Source organism: Xenopus laevis, chromosome 5L, assembly GCF_017654675.1.
Source record: "Xenopus laevis strain J_2021 chromosome 5L, Xenopus_laevis_v10.1, whole genome shotgun sequence".
Lineage (NCBI taxonomy): Eukaryota > Metazoa > Chordata > Amphibia > Anura > Pipidae > Xenopus > Xenopus laevis.
In genome coordinates, this window is record NC_054379.1 from 44,828,778 (window position 1) to 44,847,502 (window position 18,725).

Here is an 18,725-nt window from a genome sequence, read left to right on the forward strand (position 1 = left end):
CAACTGCAAGTATCATCATTCCCTGTTCGTGATAAAAAAAATGGGCGCACAGTTATGCAGAAATATTTCAGTAGCCCCCCAAACAAAGCAGTTCAATGTTCCGCTTCGCACATTGAACGTGTTTGTGCCTTGGCGGCCGCCGTACAGCTATAGCATCTGGCATTAGGGTTTGGTCTCCGCTTCGCGGGAGGTGCTAGTTGGGATGCTGCCGGGGAAAGACCGGATTTTCTATAGAGCTGTTTCCGCTATGCTGTAAAAGAGCGGGCGTGCGGGACAGAGAGAGGATGCTGCGCTTTGTAGCCCATGAATTCTGCTCTCCGCTTTTCTGCGACAACAATCCCTCCAGGACTGGAAGCCGGGAGATCCCAGATTCCTGCTGATACCCATAAGCCCCTTGGGCATTCTTGTCCGGCCATGACCTGTAACCCGAGCGGCTTTCTAACCCCTCTGCTGACATCACCAAATTAGTATCCACCGGACCGGAAGGAGCTCAGCTTTGTGTATCCCCCACGTTACAGGGCGAGGGATTCCCTCTTTGTGGCTGCCCTGGATATTCTCAGGAGGAGGAGGAGAATGGCCAACCAGCCCATCATCCTCAATGTGTATGATATGGTGAGTGAATGGGGCGTTAGTGGCGGCCTGTGGCTCCTAACTGACCTCTCGCCTATCCCTCCTTACTATCCTCTTCTTTAGCTCACATCATTAACAAGGATTTGTTTTTGCCAGTGCTGTTTTCTGTGCCTCTTAATATATAGCTCATGACAGCAACGAAAGCCCAACACAATTGTTAAGTTGCTACTTACTCACAGGTAGGAGCTGTCATACTGCTTCATCCTGCACTGTATCCATAGCAACAGTATCTACAGTATCTGTGATCTGGATTGCTTAGCACCTGGGGGTTATAGAGACACCATTTTGGTTCCAGGCCTAAAATTAACTATAAAAAATGTAAATACCGCAAAATGGAATTATCAAGAAGTATTCAGGGTTTTAATTGATTTCTGCTGTAGTGCTTTGAAAGTTCATTATTGTGCTGCTGTGGGATTTGAGCTGTACAAATACACGCTGTAATTCAGATCTTTCTGGATAGGAGATCCCATAACTGTATTTAGTTCTATCGCAATAACTTTTAAACAAAGCACATTGTGGCTAGCATTGCTGCCTTCCACCAATGGAGTGCTAGGTTCCATCCCAGGAATTTGTATGGGGGTCTCTGTCATATATGGGCTACTTTTAGGGTTGCCACCTTTTCTGGAAAAAAATACCGGCCTTCATATTTATTTATCTTTTTTCCGTATTAATAACACTGGGATCAACCATCATTTTTACCGGCCAGGTGGCAACCCTAGCTGCTTTCTGGGTACCAATACCAAGAATGTGAGTTCCTCCAAAAAAGTGTTTGGGCAGCAAGTAAAAAAATACAAAAATGTATTGAAACATATTAGGACATGGCCTGATGCGTTTCTTGCCTATGAGTAAGTGCCGCAACAGGCACGAAACGTGTCAGGCCATGTCCTAATAAGTTTCAATAATTTTTTGTTATTTTTTGCTTGTTGCCCAAAAAATTATTTGGAGGAACTCACATTCTTGATATTGGTTCTATGTATATGCACCCTTGGACTGGGGTGAACTGTGAGTATGTCCTGCTAACTCATATTTTATTTTTGAAATTGTATTGACTCTAGTAGCGTTCACATAGGTTAGATGCACCATATTCCTTTTGCTGTCTACTTTCTGGGTACTCCAGTTTCCTCCCACATTCCAAAACCCTACAGGCAGGTTAATTGTGATAGGGACCTTGGATTGTTAGTTCCATTGGGGCAGGGACTGATGTATAATTTAAAGTTCTGTGGAATATGTCAGCACTATATAAACAATGGGTAAAAACTATACAGACACAGGCATATTTAGAAAAGCAATGAGTAAATACAATTAAATTATTTTACGATAAATATTTAGCATATCACAAACATTTTAGTTGAGCAGTAATTACATGTGCTAGTGCTTATTCCAAACACATGTAAGTTAGCACCTTTAAAGGAGACATATTATGTAAAAAAAACAACTATACTAGTGCATTAAACTCTTTTAGATACAGAAGGAATGTTCTTTAAAAAGTTGTGTTTTGGGCTGATTTATTTTAAAATGTCCGCAAAAACCCTTCTAGTCCCGCCCATCTGTTCCACTTCCTGCTGCCTCCTTTCCCAGGCTGTGCAGGGGAGCCAGCGGCACTGACCACACTGCACTGTAGGACAGGAACCAATCAGCAGCTATCAGGACCTGATGGGGAACTGAAGTCTGCCTTTGCTTGTGTGACTGCAGGGCTGTGCTTCTGGCAGAGACCTTTAAGACACACCACCCCTCATTTAAAACAGGGACCAGAGAACATTTATGGGGAGCTCAAATAAAGAGGCTAATTGTGAAGATAATATTAATTTACAGCCAAAAGTAAAACCAGCACCATATAGAATACATTATTTTTTTTATCCTATATGTCTCCTTTAAGTTTCTAGTGTATTGGAAATTTGTAAAGAATTGGAAGTTGTTCAACATAGCTGGAGGAAAGTAGGTGTATGCTCTTGTGATGTGTGGGCCGGCCCGGGACCCGCGGGTATACCTGGCAGGCCGGATAGGTTCGGGCCAACCTCGCTGCTCCTCTTGCGAGTCACCAACTGCTCTCCCCACCTGCGACCTTAGACTTCCGCCTTGCTTCCTGTTTTATAAGCTCGTGCCCATCCCTTTTGTAATGTTATCAGTGGGGCGGGGCTAGAAGAGTCTATAAATGGAGGGGGAAGCAGGGTGTGGGCGTATCCGGGTCGGCTGCAGGTCGAGTTTTTCTCTAGCATGCTAGCCTTTGTCTTCCTGTGATGTGCAGTGATATGGAGTCTTTATGACCGTATCTTTCCCACTAGCCCCACCCCCCATATAAATCCCTATTATCAATAATGCAAATCACTAGTAACATTAATGCCATGAGACAGACTGTTGATATCCGAAAGTCACTATGAATGTGGAAACATAGTATATATATATATATATATATCTATATCCCCATCTGTTTCAACCACCCTACATCTGTTGGGTAACAATAGGGGGGAAAGTGGCAATTAGCCTTGTGATTCCCTTATCTTTCAAACTTGCAGTTGTAAGTTGATCTCCCACGGTCTCTTTTCTCTCTCAATTTTTTTCTGGTCCGGTTTTTTTTAAGGGGGAAAACTCGAATTTTTAGAGAAAAATAAAACTGGAGATTTTTGAGAAAAATCCAAATCCGAATACTCCAGCTAACTTGAGAAAGGATATGTAATGAGCCGAAACATGTCGTGTAGTAGCCCTAAATAAACACAACCAGCGTTTTTTGCTATTGAGAAGTGCTCTCCTCATTCATTAATTGATTTCCTAGTAGACTGAAGGTATGAAGATCCAAATTATGGAAAGACCCATTATGCAGAAAACACCAGGTCCCGAGCATTCTGGATAACCGTTCCCATATCTGTATGTACATGAAAAACATTATCTGTATGGCAGCATATATATTGCTCCTGTATATATTGTTCAGAAGCGATGGGCGAATTTATTCAGAAGGTGCAAATTTGTGACAAATTTCCGCATTTCCCACCGGCGAATAAATTCACAAAATTGCAGATTTCTCTAGATTTTCTTTTGATGGTATTATGTACTGTAAATGGCACAATCGCGAAATTCTTTGCAATTTTAGGTTATTCGTTCACCTTTGAGTTAAACTTTTAGTATGTTGTAGAGAGTGATATTCTGAGACAATTTGTTGGTTTTCATTTTTTATTTGTAGCTTTTAAGTTATTTAACTTTTTATTCAACAGCTTTCCAATTTCAGTTGCTTGGCTCCCTAACAGCCATGTATTAATTTGAACAAAAGACTGGAATATGAATAGGATAGGGCCTGAATAGAAAGATGAGTAATAAAAAATAGCAATAACTATACATTTGTAGCCTTACAGAGCATTTGTTTTTTAGATGGGATCAGTGACCCCCATTTGAAGGCAAGTAATTAAAAAATTAAAAAACTATAAATAATAAATAGGGAAGGGCGATTTTCACCCGTTTCGTTAAAAATTCGCCGCCAGCAAAATGTCGCATTAAAGTCTATGGGCGTCAAAAAAATTTTGGCGCGCTGCAAAATTGTTTTCTATGAGCGTAATTTCTTTGGCAAAACGAGGCGAAAAAATTCGCCCATCCCTAATAATAAAGACCAATTGAACAGTTGCTTAGTATTGGCCATTCTATAACGTGCTAAAAATTAATTTAAAGTGAACCACCCCTTTAAATCTTGCAAAGCATCATGCAGTGTGTTGGTTCTAAATAAATAAAGGTTTATAAAATATATATCAATGTTTTTTTTTTTTCTTCTTGCAGTACTGGATTAATGAATATACATCATCCCTTGGAATAGGAGTTTTCCACTCTGGAATTCAGGTATATGGAAGAGGTATGTACATTTTACTGAATAAATACAGCAGTACTCCAAACTGCCAAAATGCAAACTCACTGTGCAATGAACACTTTATGGACATAAACCACGCAGCAACAATGGAGTAAAATTACTGGAAAAAAATAATTACATTAGTCACGCTCTGCAATAATACACTTTTTTTTGGGCAAACTTCCCCCAGACAATTTATACAGTTGTCAGAATTTAGGCGCTTCATCGTGTCCTCCAAAAGGTTCTGATCAAATGTTTTTTGCCCCTACAGTAGAAAAGTGCTGAACATTATGAATGCAGTTTAAAATGTGTAACCTGAGCCTGTTTCTAGGGCAGGAAATGCTTTCCATAATTAACAACTTTTTTTCCAATAAATTTAGTACGTACATTTTATTATTCACTTTCTGCTAGTACCAGCAAAGTTCCTGCTTTTAGGGGGCTTTTCTGCCCCTGGTGTTGATGCTCATGGCTTGTAAACCTGGTGCCCGTATTTGCTTTATGTGTAATGCAATAATACATTTTAAAGGCTGAAACCTGAGGAGCCTGCCTAACGCCTTCATGACATGGTTGTGAAAGCATTAAGGAAACATACAATGTTATGAGGGTTAGAAAGCAGTAATTTAAATTAGACAAAAAATTGTTTTGTGACAAAAAGTCATGTATTTCCCTCCCCGCCCCTAATTTACATATGCAAATTAGGATTCAGTTCGGGCGGGTAGAAGGATTCGTCCGAATCCTGACGAAAAAAGGCAGAATCCCGAACCGAATCCTGGATTCACTGCATCCCTTATTTAAATGTGCAATGAAATATGTAATTTTATCTATTTTGGATAAGGAGAGAAAGGAAGGAGAAAGAGGTGAGATAGAAAAGAATTCTCTCTCCACTTATTGTAGACAAGACTGAAGAGAGATGGTATCTTCTTTTGACTCTCTTGTGTAGTTTCAGTGGAGTGAAGTATGCTTTATATAAGAGTTTCTATTGAATAAGTCTGTCATAGGAGGATATTAGAATTTAGTAAAAGTTGCATCTTGCTTTTTCTTATTGATCACCCTATCAAGTCTCCTAGTGCATCCCTCCACTTAAAGCTTACTTAGTTTTAGCTTTTCCTTCACCTTTATCAGAAAGGTCTATATAAATACACCAGTAAACCCTCAAAGTAATGCTGCTCTGAGTCCTCTGTCAAAAGAAACTCTGCATTTCTTTCCTTCTATTGTGTACACATGGGCTTCTGTAGCAGACTTCCTGTTTTCAACATAAACCGCTAGGGCTTGAGCATGCACAGCTTGCACCTCTCTCCCCCTCCCTCCTGTAATGTGAGCCCAGAGCTATGATTGAGCAGGATGAGACTTAGGCAGGAAGTGATGTCATACCAAGCTAATATAGCAGCTGCTATCCTAAACAAACAGAGAGCTTCTAGAGCTGTTTACTCAGGTATGGTAAAGCATTCTGTTGAATAAATATAGTGTTATAACTTGCACTATTATGGCTAATCTATTGGCAATAAACTGCTTCAGTGGCTTACCTTCTCCTTTAAGGTATGCCTGATGAAAAGAAGGCTATCAGAGTAGTTGCAAATGTGTAGTATTAATATATTGTGTTCTGCAGCTGACATTTGTGTATCCGTGTTTCTTTAAAGAGTTTGCTTATGGAGGTCACCCCTATCCATTCTCTGGTGTGTTTGAAATCTCTCCTGGAGATTCCACCGAACTGGGAGACACTTTTAAATTTAAGTAAGTATTTCAATATATTTTGCTCTGAGGATGAAACTTTGTTCCCCAACTGTTAAATATCTGCATTTCTGAAGTGTTTTCTTATCTTATTCCACCCTGTTTTTCTCCTTCTTTCCAAGATTAATATGTTTAACTCTCCTGTGATCTCTCCCTGTCTGTTCTTCCCTTTTTTTTGTCCTGTCCTCCATTTATGTTTTCCACCATCCTCCAGTCACCTTTATAGGCTAGATATACCATATATATATAATGTAATGTATAATTGCTTAGAGGGCAATTTTGCAGGGTTTTTTTTTTTTTTGCTAATATAATGAATGTATAAGTGAAGCACCCGATGCTGGCAAAATCTTAATTAACTGAAGCCGGGAGCTCCTGACACTCCCTACCCCACTCCCTAGTAGGTGTGAGTTGCTTCTTTGTATCTTGCTGCACTGTGTTGCTCCTACAACTCAAACACTGATGTGTAGATAGTAATGAAACAGGCCAAAGTAAAAAATGAGGACTAACTCTAACAGATTAAAGGGATATTGTCATGGGAAAACATGTATTTTTCAAAACGCATCAGATAATCGTGCTGCTCCATCAGAATTCTGCACTGAAATCCGTTTCCCAAAAGAGCAAACTGTTTATTTTATATTTAATTTTGAAATCTGACATGGGACTAGACATATTGTTAGTTTCCCAGTCACTCTTTACTGCTGTACTGCAAGTTGGAGTGATAACAGCTCCCTAAAGGTCTCCATACACAGGCCGATAAAAGCTGCCGGCATTTGTTCGTTGATGCGGTCCCGCTAACCAACCTCCCGTATGGCCTCCATTCTGATCCAATCGTTGGGCCTTAGGGCCCACGATCGGGTCAGCCTGATATCGCCCACCTCACTGTAGGCATATCGGGTATTATCCGCTCGTTTGGTGACATCGGCAAACAAGCAGATCTTCCTGTGTATGGCTACCTTAACACAAGATAACAGCTGTCTGGTAGATATAAGACAGCACTCAATAGTAAAATCCAGGTCCCACTGTGACATTATTACATTGAGTAGGAGAAACAACAGCCTGCCAGAAAGCAGTTCCATCCTAAAGTGCTGGCTCTTTCTGAAAGCACATGACCAGGCTAAATGACCTGAGATGGCTGCCTACACACCAATATTACAACTAAAAAATACACTTGCTGGTTAAGGAATTATATTTTATATTGTAGAGTGAATTGTTTGCACTGTAAACTGTGTAATTTAGAAATTAAAACTACACCAAAAAAATCATGACAGAATCCCTTTAAAGTAATGCAGAGGAAAGCATTAAAGTGTAACTAAACAGATACTAGAGAGATGGAAGGGCTATAAGTGGTTTTGTGTAAATTGAGGAACATTATTATTATTATTATTATTAAGATTATATTATTATACGCATGTATAAATATAGTTAATCTGGCCAAAGCAGCCTCTAGAACACCAAACTTCCCTGCACTTATAGGGCAAATCTCTCTTTATATACTTTTCAATATTGTGTAATCTGCATTAGCACCCATAGAATTTTGCCTACAGTATAATTACATTGGCCTTAGGAACTGCTGCAGTGAGTGGGTGGCACTAAAGTACTTTTTTGTTACAAGCTGTGACTGTGATTAATTATGCGTTCACTATATGATAAGGAGTTGCAAGACCCATTATTATCCTGCTTGTTCAGCTAAATATAAACGCCATAAAAAAAATGTAATGGCGTACATGTAGGAGGAACTGCACTGCACACCTCAATAATAATGTAACACAGGCTACAGCAGCTGCTGGTAGGTCTGGCCAATAGCCTCAGGTGATCAAGGGAATGGTATAGCTCAGCGTAGACTGATGAAAGAAAGGCAGTTTATTGCTTAGTCCAAACCATTTTCAGAGATATCCCCCCCAGCTGATAATCAGGTGTCCCTGGAAGCTATGCCTTGCAGCAATAAGTCATTATTTCCTTCCAGCTTGGCAACTTATTGACCCATGTCCATAAGCACCCACCAAAATGACATTTTCGCATCAGACGAGTTACAAAAATTCTGTTGGTTGACTGTCCACACAGCTCTGGACAGGTCATTAATGTGGTGGCCCACAACCTGAGTCTGCAAATATTTGCCATGGCATATCATTATTTATATGGCTAGCATCACCTAGTGGACACATACTTGACTGAATTGTCCAATGATTTTTGGAGAATTTTTCATTGCTTGCTGTGCAAAAGTCTCCCAAATGACTCATGTCTTAATTCTTTTTTCTTTTTATTCATAGAAAGGTTTCTTCTATTTCTACAGCTACAGAACAGGCAAAATGATAATAATAGATTAGAATAGTCATTATATAAGGACAATGTGATGCATAGACTTAAATCTATTAAATTCATTTAGACTTCTTTCTGGCATAGCCTCTTTTTAGCATCTAAAAAAAAAATTCTACCTGTTCCATCAATCTTCCTGTTCATTATTTCTTAGAGAAGCGATAGCCCTGGGGAGCACAGATTTCACAGAAAATGATATCGAAAAAATAATCGAGGAACTAGGAAAAGAATACAAAGGAAACGCATATCATCTGATGCACAAAAACTGCAACCACTTCTCCTCAGCTTTATCGGAGGTAAGAAGGCTTCTCTATTATAAACTGAAACGTATTAACCCTTTTGGGTAAGATTTACAGGTCATGTGCAAAATCAAGGGCCTTTATAAATGCAAGAGACTCGGATACATAGCCAAGCTGTTTGTATTGTAATTAAATTCAATAAGTGCAGCCCTTCTAGCTGAATTTTCTAGATGTGCCCCTGATAATGATTTTTTTTTAATATATGATAACCTTACTTTAGGCTAGATTATGACTTGTAGCTAAATATTGTCCAGTTAGATAATTCACAAATTAAATCAAGTACAAAGTGAAAAATTTCATGCAAATTTACAAAGGTACACTAAACTGTGCCTACATAGGTATTTGACCTGCACTTAATGCATTGCATGCCATTTACAAGAACAGATGCAATTATATTAACACGTTTGTGAGGCATTAACATGCTGTAGTGCTATGTAACCGAACTGAACATATAGATTATATACAACAACATATCTGATAACCTATACAAGAGGTAAAGAGGGTGCTGCTTCATAAAGCTTACAATCTAAAACAATTTGCACCTACAATGAGTGTTGGCAAAGCACAAACACAGCTTGCGCTGACCCTAATTAGAGGGCCTCCAGAGTTATGCTGAAATAGGGGTGTAAATTGTGTGAATTGTGGGTGAAAAAAAAATCATGGTTATTTGCATCTGTTTTTGTGTTCTTGCATATTGCATTTGTGTTTTTAAATAAAACTCACATCTGAACAACTGGCACACATGGCTGTCCTGGTTGGCGAGCTGCTGAATTCCTCTTTTGTGCTGCAACTCAAAGGGATACTGTCATGGGAACAAATGTTTTTTTCCAAAATGCATCACTTAATAGTGCTGCTCCAGAAGAATTCTGCACTGAAATCCGTTTCTCAAAAGGTCAAACAGATTTTTTAATATTTAATTTCAAAATTTGACAAGGGTTCAGACATATTGTCAGTTTCCCAGCTCTACCCCCAGTCATGTGACTTCTGCTCTGATAAACCTCAGTTACTTTTTACTGCTGTACTGCAAGTTGGAGTGATATCAACCCCCCCCCCCCCCCAGAGCCTAACAACAGAACAATGGGAAGGTAACTAAATAGCAGCTCACACAAGATAACAGCTGCCTGGTAGATATAAGAACAACACTCAAAAGTAAAATCCAGGTCCCACTGCAACACATTCAGTTACATTGAGTAGGAGAAACAACGGAAAGCAGGTGCAGCCTAAAGTGCTGACTCTTTCTGAAAGCACATGACCAGGCAAAATGACCTGAGATGGCGCCTACACACCAATATTACAACTAAAAAAAAAAATACACTTGCTGGTTCAGGAATGAAATTTTATATTGTAGTGGGAATTATTTGCAGTATAAACAGTGTATTTTAGAGATAAAAATGACTTCATAAAAATCATGACAGAATCCCTTTAATAAAGAACAAAAAAAAGTTGATGAAATTGAACCAGAGCTGTGATCCCCACAGATCAGGTGCTGTGCACTATACGAAGCAGCTATTTCTGTCCCTGAGGGAATGGTTTTTGAATATTTACTAAATTGTAACAAAACTAAGCTTGTTAAATTGATACTGTTATAGGGTACCTGACATGTACCTGTGGGGTACATGTCACCCTTTGGGGTATTCCATGTAAAACGAGAACTCAGAAGTGAAACTTGAATTTTTTCAGGGATTCATGTTGTTTTTAAGTAGTAATGAGTAAAAGAATCAGCCCTTATAAGTACTGTAAAATACAGTATAAGGAACCTTCTCAATCTAGTGCTTATAACTTGAAGAGTAGTAAAATGTAAGCACAAGGCCGATTTATTAAAGTTTAAGTTGTGTTTTCCACGAAAATTCTAGTTTTTGAGGTTTTTTTTGTGGTCAAAAATCAGTTTTTCAGGTTAAAAAAAAACCTTTTTTTCCCAGATTTATTATAACCTGACCCTGGAAATAGCTTGAATCCAAAAATCTAAAACCTGTCAAGGTCAATTGCAGATCTAACGGAGAGAGAACGTCGAACTAACAAGTAAATAAGTTTAGGTCAAAATGATCTTTTTCACTTTAAATAAATGGTCCGTTTTGATCCATCACTAATCAGGATAGCCAGTTTCTTTCTGCAGCTCATTTGTGCAGAAGCAGTAGAATGTGCATCCTGCAGAGCTAATTATTAACTCTCTTCCATGTACACAGCAGTTGCTATCTTTGAACACAAGCAATGCACATATAAACCTATTTATCATCGCTGCAGTATGGCAATTTAGGTTTTTGGTTTTAGGAATGTTTTCTCTACAAGCTGTGTGCCCAGAAATCATCTTTTTGCATGCACATAAAAAAAAAATGTGTACAGAAGTCCGAGTAAGTGGAGAATTACATTTTCCTATGTTTTCTGTGTGGGGCGGTGTCATAACTTCATGCACAAGCACAACCCTAAGAGGGGTTTATTGCATGCTACATGGTTGATTAGTAATGCGTTTCTGCATCCCACATGAGTGTAACCTGTAGGTGCATCTGGCCTGGTAAGTAAACCAATCCATACTAAGAATACCTTGCTCCACACGCTCTGATTCGCCTTTCTAGGAGACAGGCAATCAGGGCCCAGCCAGGATACAAATATATACAGCACATGTTCTTCAATTAATGGGGATAATCCCCCTGTAAGCACACGGTTTGTACTAGTGCAGAGTATATCATAAATAGATATATATGATATGCTGCTGCGTAAACACAATGGGGCATATTTATCAAAGAGTGAAGTAAGAGATCGCCACAGTCCTCTAGAGTGAAATTCCGCCACTCTCCATTCCTATGGGATTTTTAAGAGTGTTTATCAATGGAGAGAGGTGGAATTTCACTCTAGAGGACTGTGGTGATCTCCAACTTCACTCTTAATAATAAATGATAAATATACCCCAATGGCTTCCTTTCAAGTTAAATGAAGGCTTTAGAGCCCCCTGTAGTACATAGCAGTCAAGAGTAAAACTATGTGCAATAAATTGGTTAGTATTTGGCGAAAAACCTTCTCATATAAAAAAGATATTTGTTGCCAAGGATTCATTTAGCTGTGGGTGCTGGATGAAAAAAATATCTACTTACTGTCACTGTCATGGCCATGGGTTATTCTGTGATTGCCTACCGGTGATTCAGTAAATAGGATGGACTAAACAAGACTTCTGCTGAATACAATACAATATCTGCATACTTTTTGCCTATTGTTTTAATAAAGAAAACTGCTTTTTTTTCTCCTAGTGTCACATTACACTTCCTGTTTGTATGAGCAAAAATAATCCGCAATCTGCTAACAAGCCCTCTGTATAATAAACTGAAAGCCTACAGGCAATGACACCTGAGATGCTTTGAAATCTCACTGGATATAGCGGCAAAAACATGATTACTCTCTTTTACTAACACACTCAATGTACCACAATGGAAGAGAATTGTTTGGTGTTTTGTTGTCCTTACAGGCTGTACCTGGGGTGAAGGGACGGTTTGTTTATATAGAGGCTTCTCGGGGACTGAATGTCATTTTACAATTTCATACGTTGCTCTGTTTAAACAACAAAAACCAAACATATGTCTTAATCTTATGAGAGTGATCCATTTAACCCAGATTGGGCTGTAGCACAAAAGCTTACAAAAATGTATATCTGTGTGCATAGTTGAATCTGATTTGCAAGTAACCGATTCTAATGTATGTTGGAATAGTTAGCTTTCTCTCCTAGTGGCAAGTAGGCTGGTCCTTGCTGCTACAAAAGTGACGCTTGAAAGGGAATTGTGCAGTGGATATATGGGAACATAGGCGGATTTTCCATAAGGCTTGGGGAGGCTAAGCCTTCCCAAACCTGCCTGCAACACTTTTAAAAAAAAAAAAGAGAAAATATAAAGACTCTCACTGACTAGCGCCCTCTTTCCAGTGTGCATGTTCATGTAGATACAGCTCACTTCGACCTGCCCCTTAGTAGGAAGCAGCTATGACAGCAAACTTTTCACGGCAGCTGATTGGTTGCTGCTGGGACATCACAACCTAAGTTTGATGCAGGCAGTGCAATTTTCTGGTTCCCGAATTTGGCTGGGCAGTGGGCTGATGGGTATGTTTATCGGAATATTAATAGTGGCATAAATGAAGGCATCCAGCAGAGGTTCACATACCTTCCAATGGACACGAATTTTGGACCTAAAAGGGGGCGGGGCTTAACACAAACATTTTTGATGTAAGGGGACATGGCCTAGTCTGAGTTTTGAGACTCAAACATTTTGAGTTATGTGAGATTCCACTATAATAATGTTCACTCAGGACAGGGGGCAGTATAAAATGTAAATATTTATTTGTTCCAAAGTTAAATGTTATTAATGCAAAATTTAGAAAGAGGTAAACAGGTGTAAGTGATTGCAAATCACCATGCACAGCAGTCGCAGCACAACAAGGATTGGATCCACATTAGAAGAACTAATTTAATACTAAAAATTCAATTAGGAATATATATAATTGGAAAAAATAGTTAAAATGTCAACAGGATAATAAAGTATCTATCATGCATGTAGAATTTCAGGGGATTGAGAAAGTCTGCACCATTGAATACTGTTATGTATGATACTCTGCTGTTGATATAGAGCAGGGCTGTCCAACTGGCAACCCCCTTGTGTTGATACTACATTAAAGTCTGCCTGCTGTGACTGCTTAGCATGTGTATTTTATAGGTATCACTACAAAGATTAACTGGCCCCTGCATTGTTTAAACCTCAATTTTAGACTGCTATCCCCTGTATTGTTCACACTTGTGACACCTCTATTGTTTATATCCTAAAGTCCTGTACTGTTCACACCTGAGACCCAGACTGAAACTGCCACATTGTTCTCCTGTTCACACTTTAAACAAAATGCTAATGAGGCACCAGCACTGTGTCACTGTATGTAGTACATACTGTATTAGAATTATATCTTTCCCTGTCTCCTGCTCTGGTCTGCCTTCCCTATGCTCCCTGTGTGTGCCATTCTCTGTCGGCCCTATGCTCCCTATATGTGCCATAATCTGCCTGACCTATGCTTCCTGTGTGTTTCATACTCTGTCCGTCCTATTCTCCTTGGGTGTGCCATACTCTGCCTTCCCTATGCTTCCTGTGTGTTTCATACTCTGTGGAACATAAGCCTGGTATTTGTTCTGGGAATTTTTTAGCATTTGAAAATTATTGTTAGGGGCCCCTGATGTGTTTAATCATGTGTTGAGGGTGCTGTGTTATCCACAGGGGAGGATGAGGCATATGGATTTAAGGGTATGTCTTAATATGACAACTTTTTTTCACATATTAGTGATGAGTGGTATACCTGCATTGAGCACCAACCATTTGGTTTTTTGGTGTGCTACCACCATTAATGTGGACATGGTCTTGTGGTAATGTGGGGGTGGTTTAAAAAAAAGGGAGTGGTCAACACTGGTTTCCATTATCGGCCCTCCACCATTTAGTCCAGAAAAATTCTGACTCTCTGTACCACAGAAATTGGACAGCACTGTTATAGAGCATAAGATTTGCAAGCACATTTTTAATGCACTGGACTTTATTCATAGATGTAAATGGCAAATCATGCAGTAATGTAGCCCATGTGGTGGTGTAACTACCTAACAGCACACCTTGTGTCTACAGGGGGGCCTGGGGACAAAGGGGGCCCAGACCTGTTGCAGTTTCTGCTGTACAGCACCACTAACTGTTGCTGGGTCTCCCACAGAGTGAGCGTGCAAAAGGCACTTTTTGTTGCTGGGGGGCCTCAGACTGTAGTTATGCTACTGAGCTCTGTATGACTACCTTTAGCCTCCCCAAACAAGAAAATCACCCTCCGCCTATGTATGGGAACCTTTTAAGGGGAACTATAGCGAAAATGAACATTTAATATAAGCTTCAGCATACTGAAATAAGAAGTTGTCTAAATATAATTAAAAATTCTGTACTGTTTCTTAAATAATCAAGTTCATCTTCACTATTCCTCTCTCAGCATCTGTTTCTCTTCATTCTGTCTTCATGCAGGAGTTGGGTGTCAGACAGTTCGATCCAATATATCTTATAGGGGGGCTCCTTTTACCCAGAAGATGTATTACGCTCACGCTATTGAAATCACCAGAAATCCTGTCTCTCTACATGCAGGTTTTGTGCAAAAGGCAGTTATTGTATTTTGTTTGTACTGGAATCTGTTATTTGAGTGAGCTCTAATACATCTGCTAGGAAAGGAAGCCCCCCCCCCCCCTATATGATATACTGGATTTAACTGTCAATGATTATCTGACACCCAACTCCTGCATGAAGAGAGGATGCAGAGAGAGGGATAGTGAACATAAACTTGAATATTTCAGAAACGATGCAGAATATTGAATTGATTGTATTTACAAAGTTTCCTATTTCAGTATGATGAAGCTGATATTAATTTTTCATTTTCACAATAGTTCCTCTTTAAGTTTCTTCAAGACAAATATTTTGTAAATGGAAGCGTATGTGTGAGCATTAGTTCAGGTATAATCAAAATTAGTATTACATGGGAAAAAATGGCCACCCCTTGTTGATCCTTTTGTCTCTTTTGCTTAGATCCTGTGCGGGAAAGAGATTCCTCGTTGGGTTAACCGACTAGCCTACTTCAGTACCTGTGTACCGTTTTTGCAAAGCTGCCTACCCAAGGAATGGCTGACACCGGCTGCTTTGCAGTCTAGCATAAGCCAGGAACTCCAAGACGAACTGGAGGAAGCTGAAGATGCCGCTGCATCAGCCTCCACCTCTACAACTGCAATGCCCAGACCTGGGCGCCACACAAAACTATAGGAGCATACCTTTGGGGGACCTGTAAGGAGAGGAATGAATTTGCATTGTTAAGAGCGATCTCCAGCAACTGATATTCCATCCAACAATTGGGATGTGAGAACACAACTTTTCCCTTCTCAGCTCAGGATCCTATTTGTATTCGGCAAAATACATGTGATGAAACACGTGCAAGTCGTTTTGTTGTCCGTCCATTTGTTGTTGCTCCTATAGCATATCATACATGTCCTGCCTTTGTTTTAGTAATTGTGTTATGGATTTTTTTTTTTTTTAGTATTCTGGATTTTTGCTGTTTACAAGTCTCATTGCATCTTACTGCTATCAAAGAAAGGGAGATACATATGGCTTTATGGTCTTTTACCTCATATTTACAGATACTATCGCTGTAATGCAGCAACACAGCTGCTTACAGATGTCTGAGCAGGTTTCTTACAAAGGCTGAAGGGGCTTTTACTCTGTACAAGGCATTTGCCAGAGGCATCGCTTCCTCAGCTGAGGAGAAGCTTGTGTTTCTGGCATATAAAGCACACAAAGTTTAAAGAAGGGAAGGTAAAATCACTAGTTGCACTTTAGCAGTTTTTTCTTCCTCTTTATCTGTTTTTATAGTGTCCTCTTAGTACTGCTTCAAGAATAGAAACTATAACACTAATCTAGCCATGCTGTTCAGCCATATCCAACTAAAACTGAATGACTATTGGTCTGTATATGGCTGCTCTGAATAAAAGAGTGAATCACTTGCACTGTTATGTAGCTGCTGAGGAGGCGAGAGAACAGGTTGGCCAGTAACCCCACTGGTGCATTTATGGCTTCATCAGCCAAACTGAAACGCTTGGGGCTGTATTACCATATTGGCTATTAGGAAAATCAGCTCTGGCTCAGGGGACATATTTCTCAAAGCAGCTTTGTTTGCTGTCCTTCTTATTTTATCTTCTGAATAATTCCATAGGAGTCCGTTTTCTATCTTCCGGTGAGAAATATGTAGAAACAATTAACCCAAAATTAGATTTGGGTTACAGTGCATTATTTAATGTATGTCAGACCACTTAAAGATCGAATACAGATATAAAGGTGCGTTATTTGTTGGTCGTGCTGGAGATGGAAGGGTTTAAGCCTCAAGCACTCGGGCGACTTCGGAAATCGAAGCGCCGCGAGTGCATTGGCGCTAGTGTTTTATCATTATAGCAGGCGGCAGGCACGGCAAAGCAGTTCGGGGAGATTGTCTCCCCGCAGAAGAGGAGATTAGGCCAGGCCACTACATCTCCCCCAAATCTGCCCGTGTGCTAGCTCCGTTAAAGTACAGGAGTAAAATTATATTTATATTATTCAAATTATCTCTGGGAAAAGGAGAACTCCAGCATGTTGTGTGTATACAATTGAAAGTACAAGTTTGGGCACTATTACTGTTTTCTTTGTTCCAATGTTTTCAAGTTGGTGAATAAAATGTAACTGTGTTTTTAACCCAGCAGTAGTTGTTTCATATTAAACTAAATATGAACTAAATTTGTCATTTTGGTGCCCAGACTTTTTCTTTCAACTGTATGTTTGGCAGTGGAACTGATTTTAAATATAGGTGTGGTATAACCTATATATTGCGCATGAATCCTAATTTATTGTGATGTGTTGTTACCGCAAGCTTCAGAATTGCTAATCACTTCTGTTTTAGAGAACCTAGCACAACTCTAACTATAGTCTTTATGATTCTTATAATGGCATTGGTAACCCTCAAAGGTCAAACATTTTGCTCTGAAATTGACCCTTTTTGCAGTATTTACTTAAAGGAGAAGGAATAGTGCAGGCTAGAATGCTATATTTATTTTGTAGAATGTTTTACCAGTAAAAAGCTCTAGACGCTCAGTTTGTTTAGGATAGCAGCTGCAGTATTAGCTTAGTGTGACATCACTTCCTGCCTGAGTCTCTCCCTGCTCACTTAAAGCTCTGGGCTCAGATTACAGCAGAGAAGGGAGGGGGGGGAAGAGGAGCAAACTGAGCATGCTCATGCCCAGGGCAAGGAGGTTTACGCTAAAGGCAGGAAGTCTGATACAGAAGCCCATGAGTACAACACAATAGAAGGAAAGAAATGCAGTGGTTCTTTTAAAAGGGGACTCGGAGCAGCACCACTTTGAGGGTTTACTGGTATATTTAGGGTTTAATAGTATATTTAGGTGGACCTTTTTGATAAGGCTTACTAAGCGTTAACCTCTCCTTCAAACAAATACAAGTTGGGTGGGATGAGTTTTTTTACTAATGTTGTTTACTAAACGCCCAACTTTCATAAATTTGCCTCTATTAAGAAAGCTCTCATAATTCCGGTGTACACTAAACTAAGTGCCCCTCATAGGCATGTCTAGGTTTCCTAGTTGGCAAAATTTGCAGCAGCCTATGTAACAATGTTATAGATAGAATTGAGCAGAGACCGTGAACTGATTTGCTCCCACAAAGCAAAGGGCACATCTGTTTGAAAGCGAGCGAGACAGACACCAGCAAGCATTCAGCTTTAACACACATTTGAAGACCTTAAAGGAGAAGGAAAGTTTCAATTACTGGGGGTGCCAAATGTTGTGTTAGGCACCCATCCCAATGATGATAATCACCTACTTAATCGCCTGTGCTGGTACTTCTATTAGCAGAAAACTGCACTGAATTGGGTACTTATAGGCGAGCACCACAGAGCGATCCTCCTCCTCTTCTTCCTTCTTCAATGGCCCTGGGCTGATGCATGCCCAGTAGATTTTAAAAAAAACAAAAAAACAGCTTTATAGTAAATTTCAGCTTTTCGCTCTACTACGCATGCTCACCTGCCTTTAAGAAGGAAGACGATGCCTTTGTGGTACTCACTGAAAAGTACCCTAGGCCAGTACAGGTCTACTAACAGGACCACCAGCCTGGGTCATCAGGTAAGTGACCATAATTGCTAGAGGTTCCTAACATTTGGCACCCCCCAGTGATTGAACTTTCCTCCTCAGGTGCCCGTCACTGTGTACAGGTGAAATCAGAATTGTGGAGTATTTTGTAACTACATTTAAGTGTAATAAATTTGGGTGCATATTTGTTAGTAATTGGTTCCGTCAGAATATCAGTGCAAGTGAATTTTATTTTTCTAAACTTGTTCTGTGCAAAAAAGGGGACAATTACTGTACATAG

General features: G+C 39.7%; 1 protein-coding gene across 1 annotated transcript; it reads left to right on the top strand.

The window, feature by feature from the left end:
- The first annotated feature begins 410 nt into the window (after nt 1–410).
- On the top strand, nt 411–15,753 carry desi2.L (desumoylating isopeptidase 2 L homeolog). Its single transcript, NM_001095287.1, is given in 5 exon segments — nt 411–612; nt 4,390–4,462; nt 6,094–6,187; nt 8,652–8,793; nt 15,357–15,753. Coding segments are annotated over 5 exon segments (579 nt in total). The 5' UTR covers nt 411–573; the 3' UTR covers nt 15,588–15,753.
- Nucleotides 15,754–18,725: the final 2,972 nt, after the last annotated feature.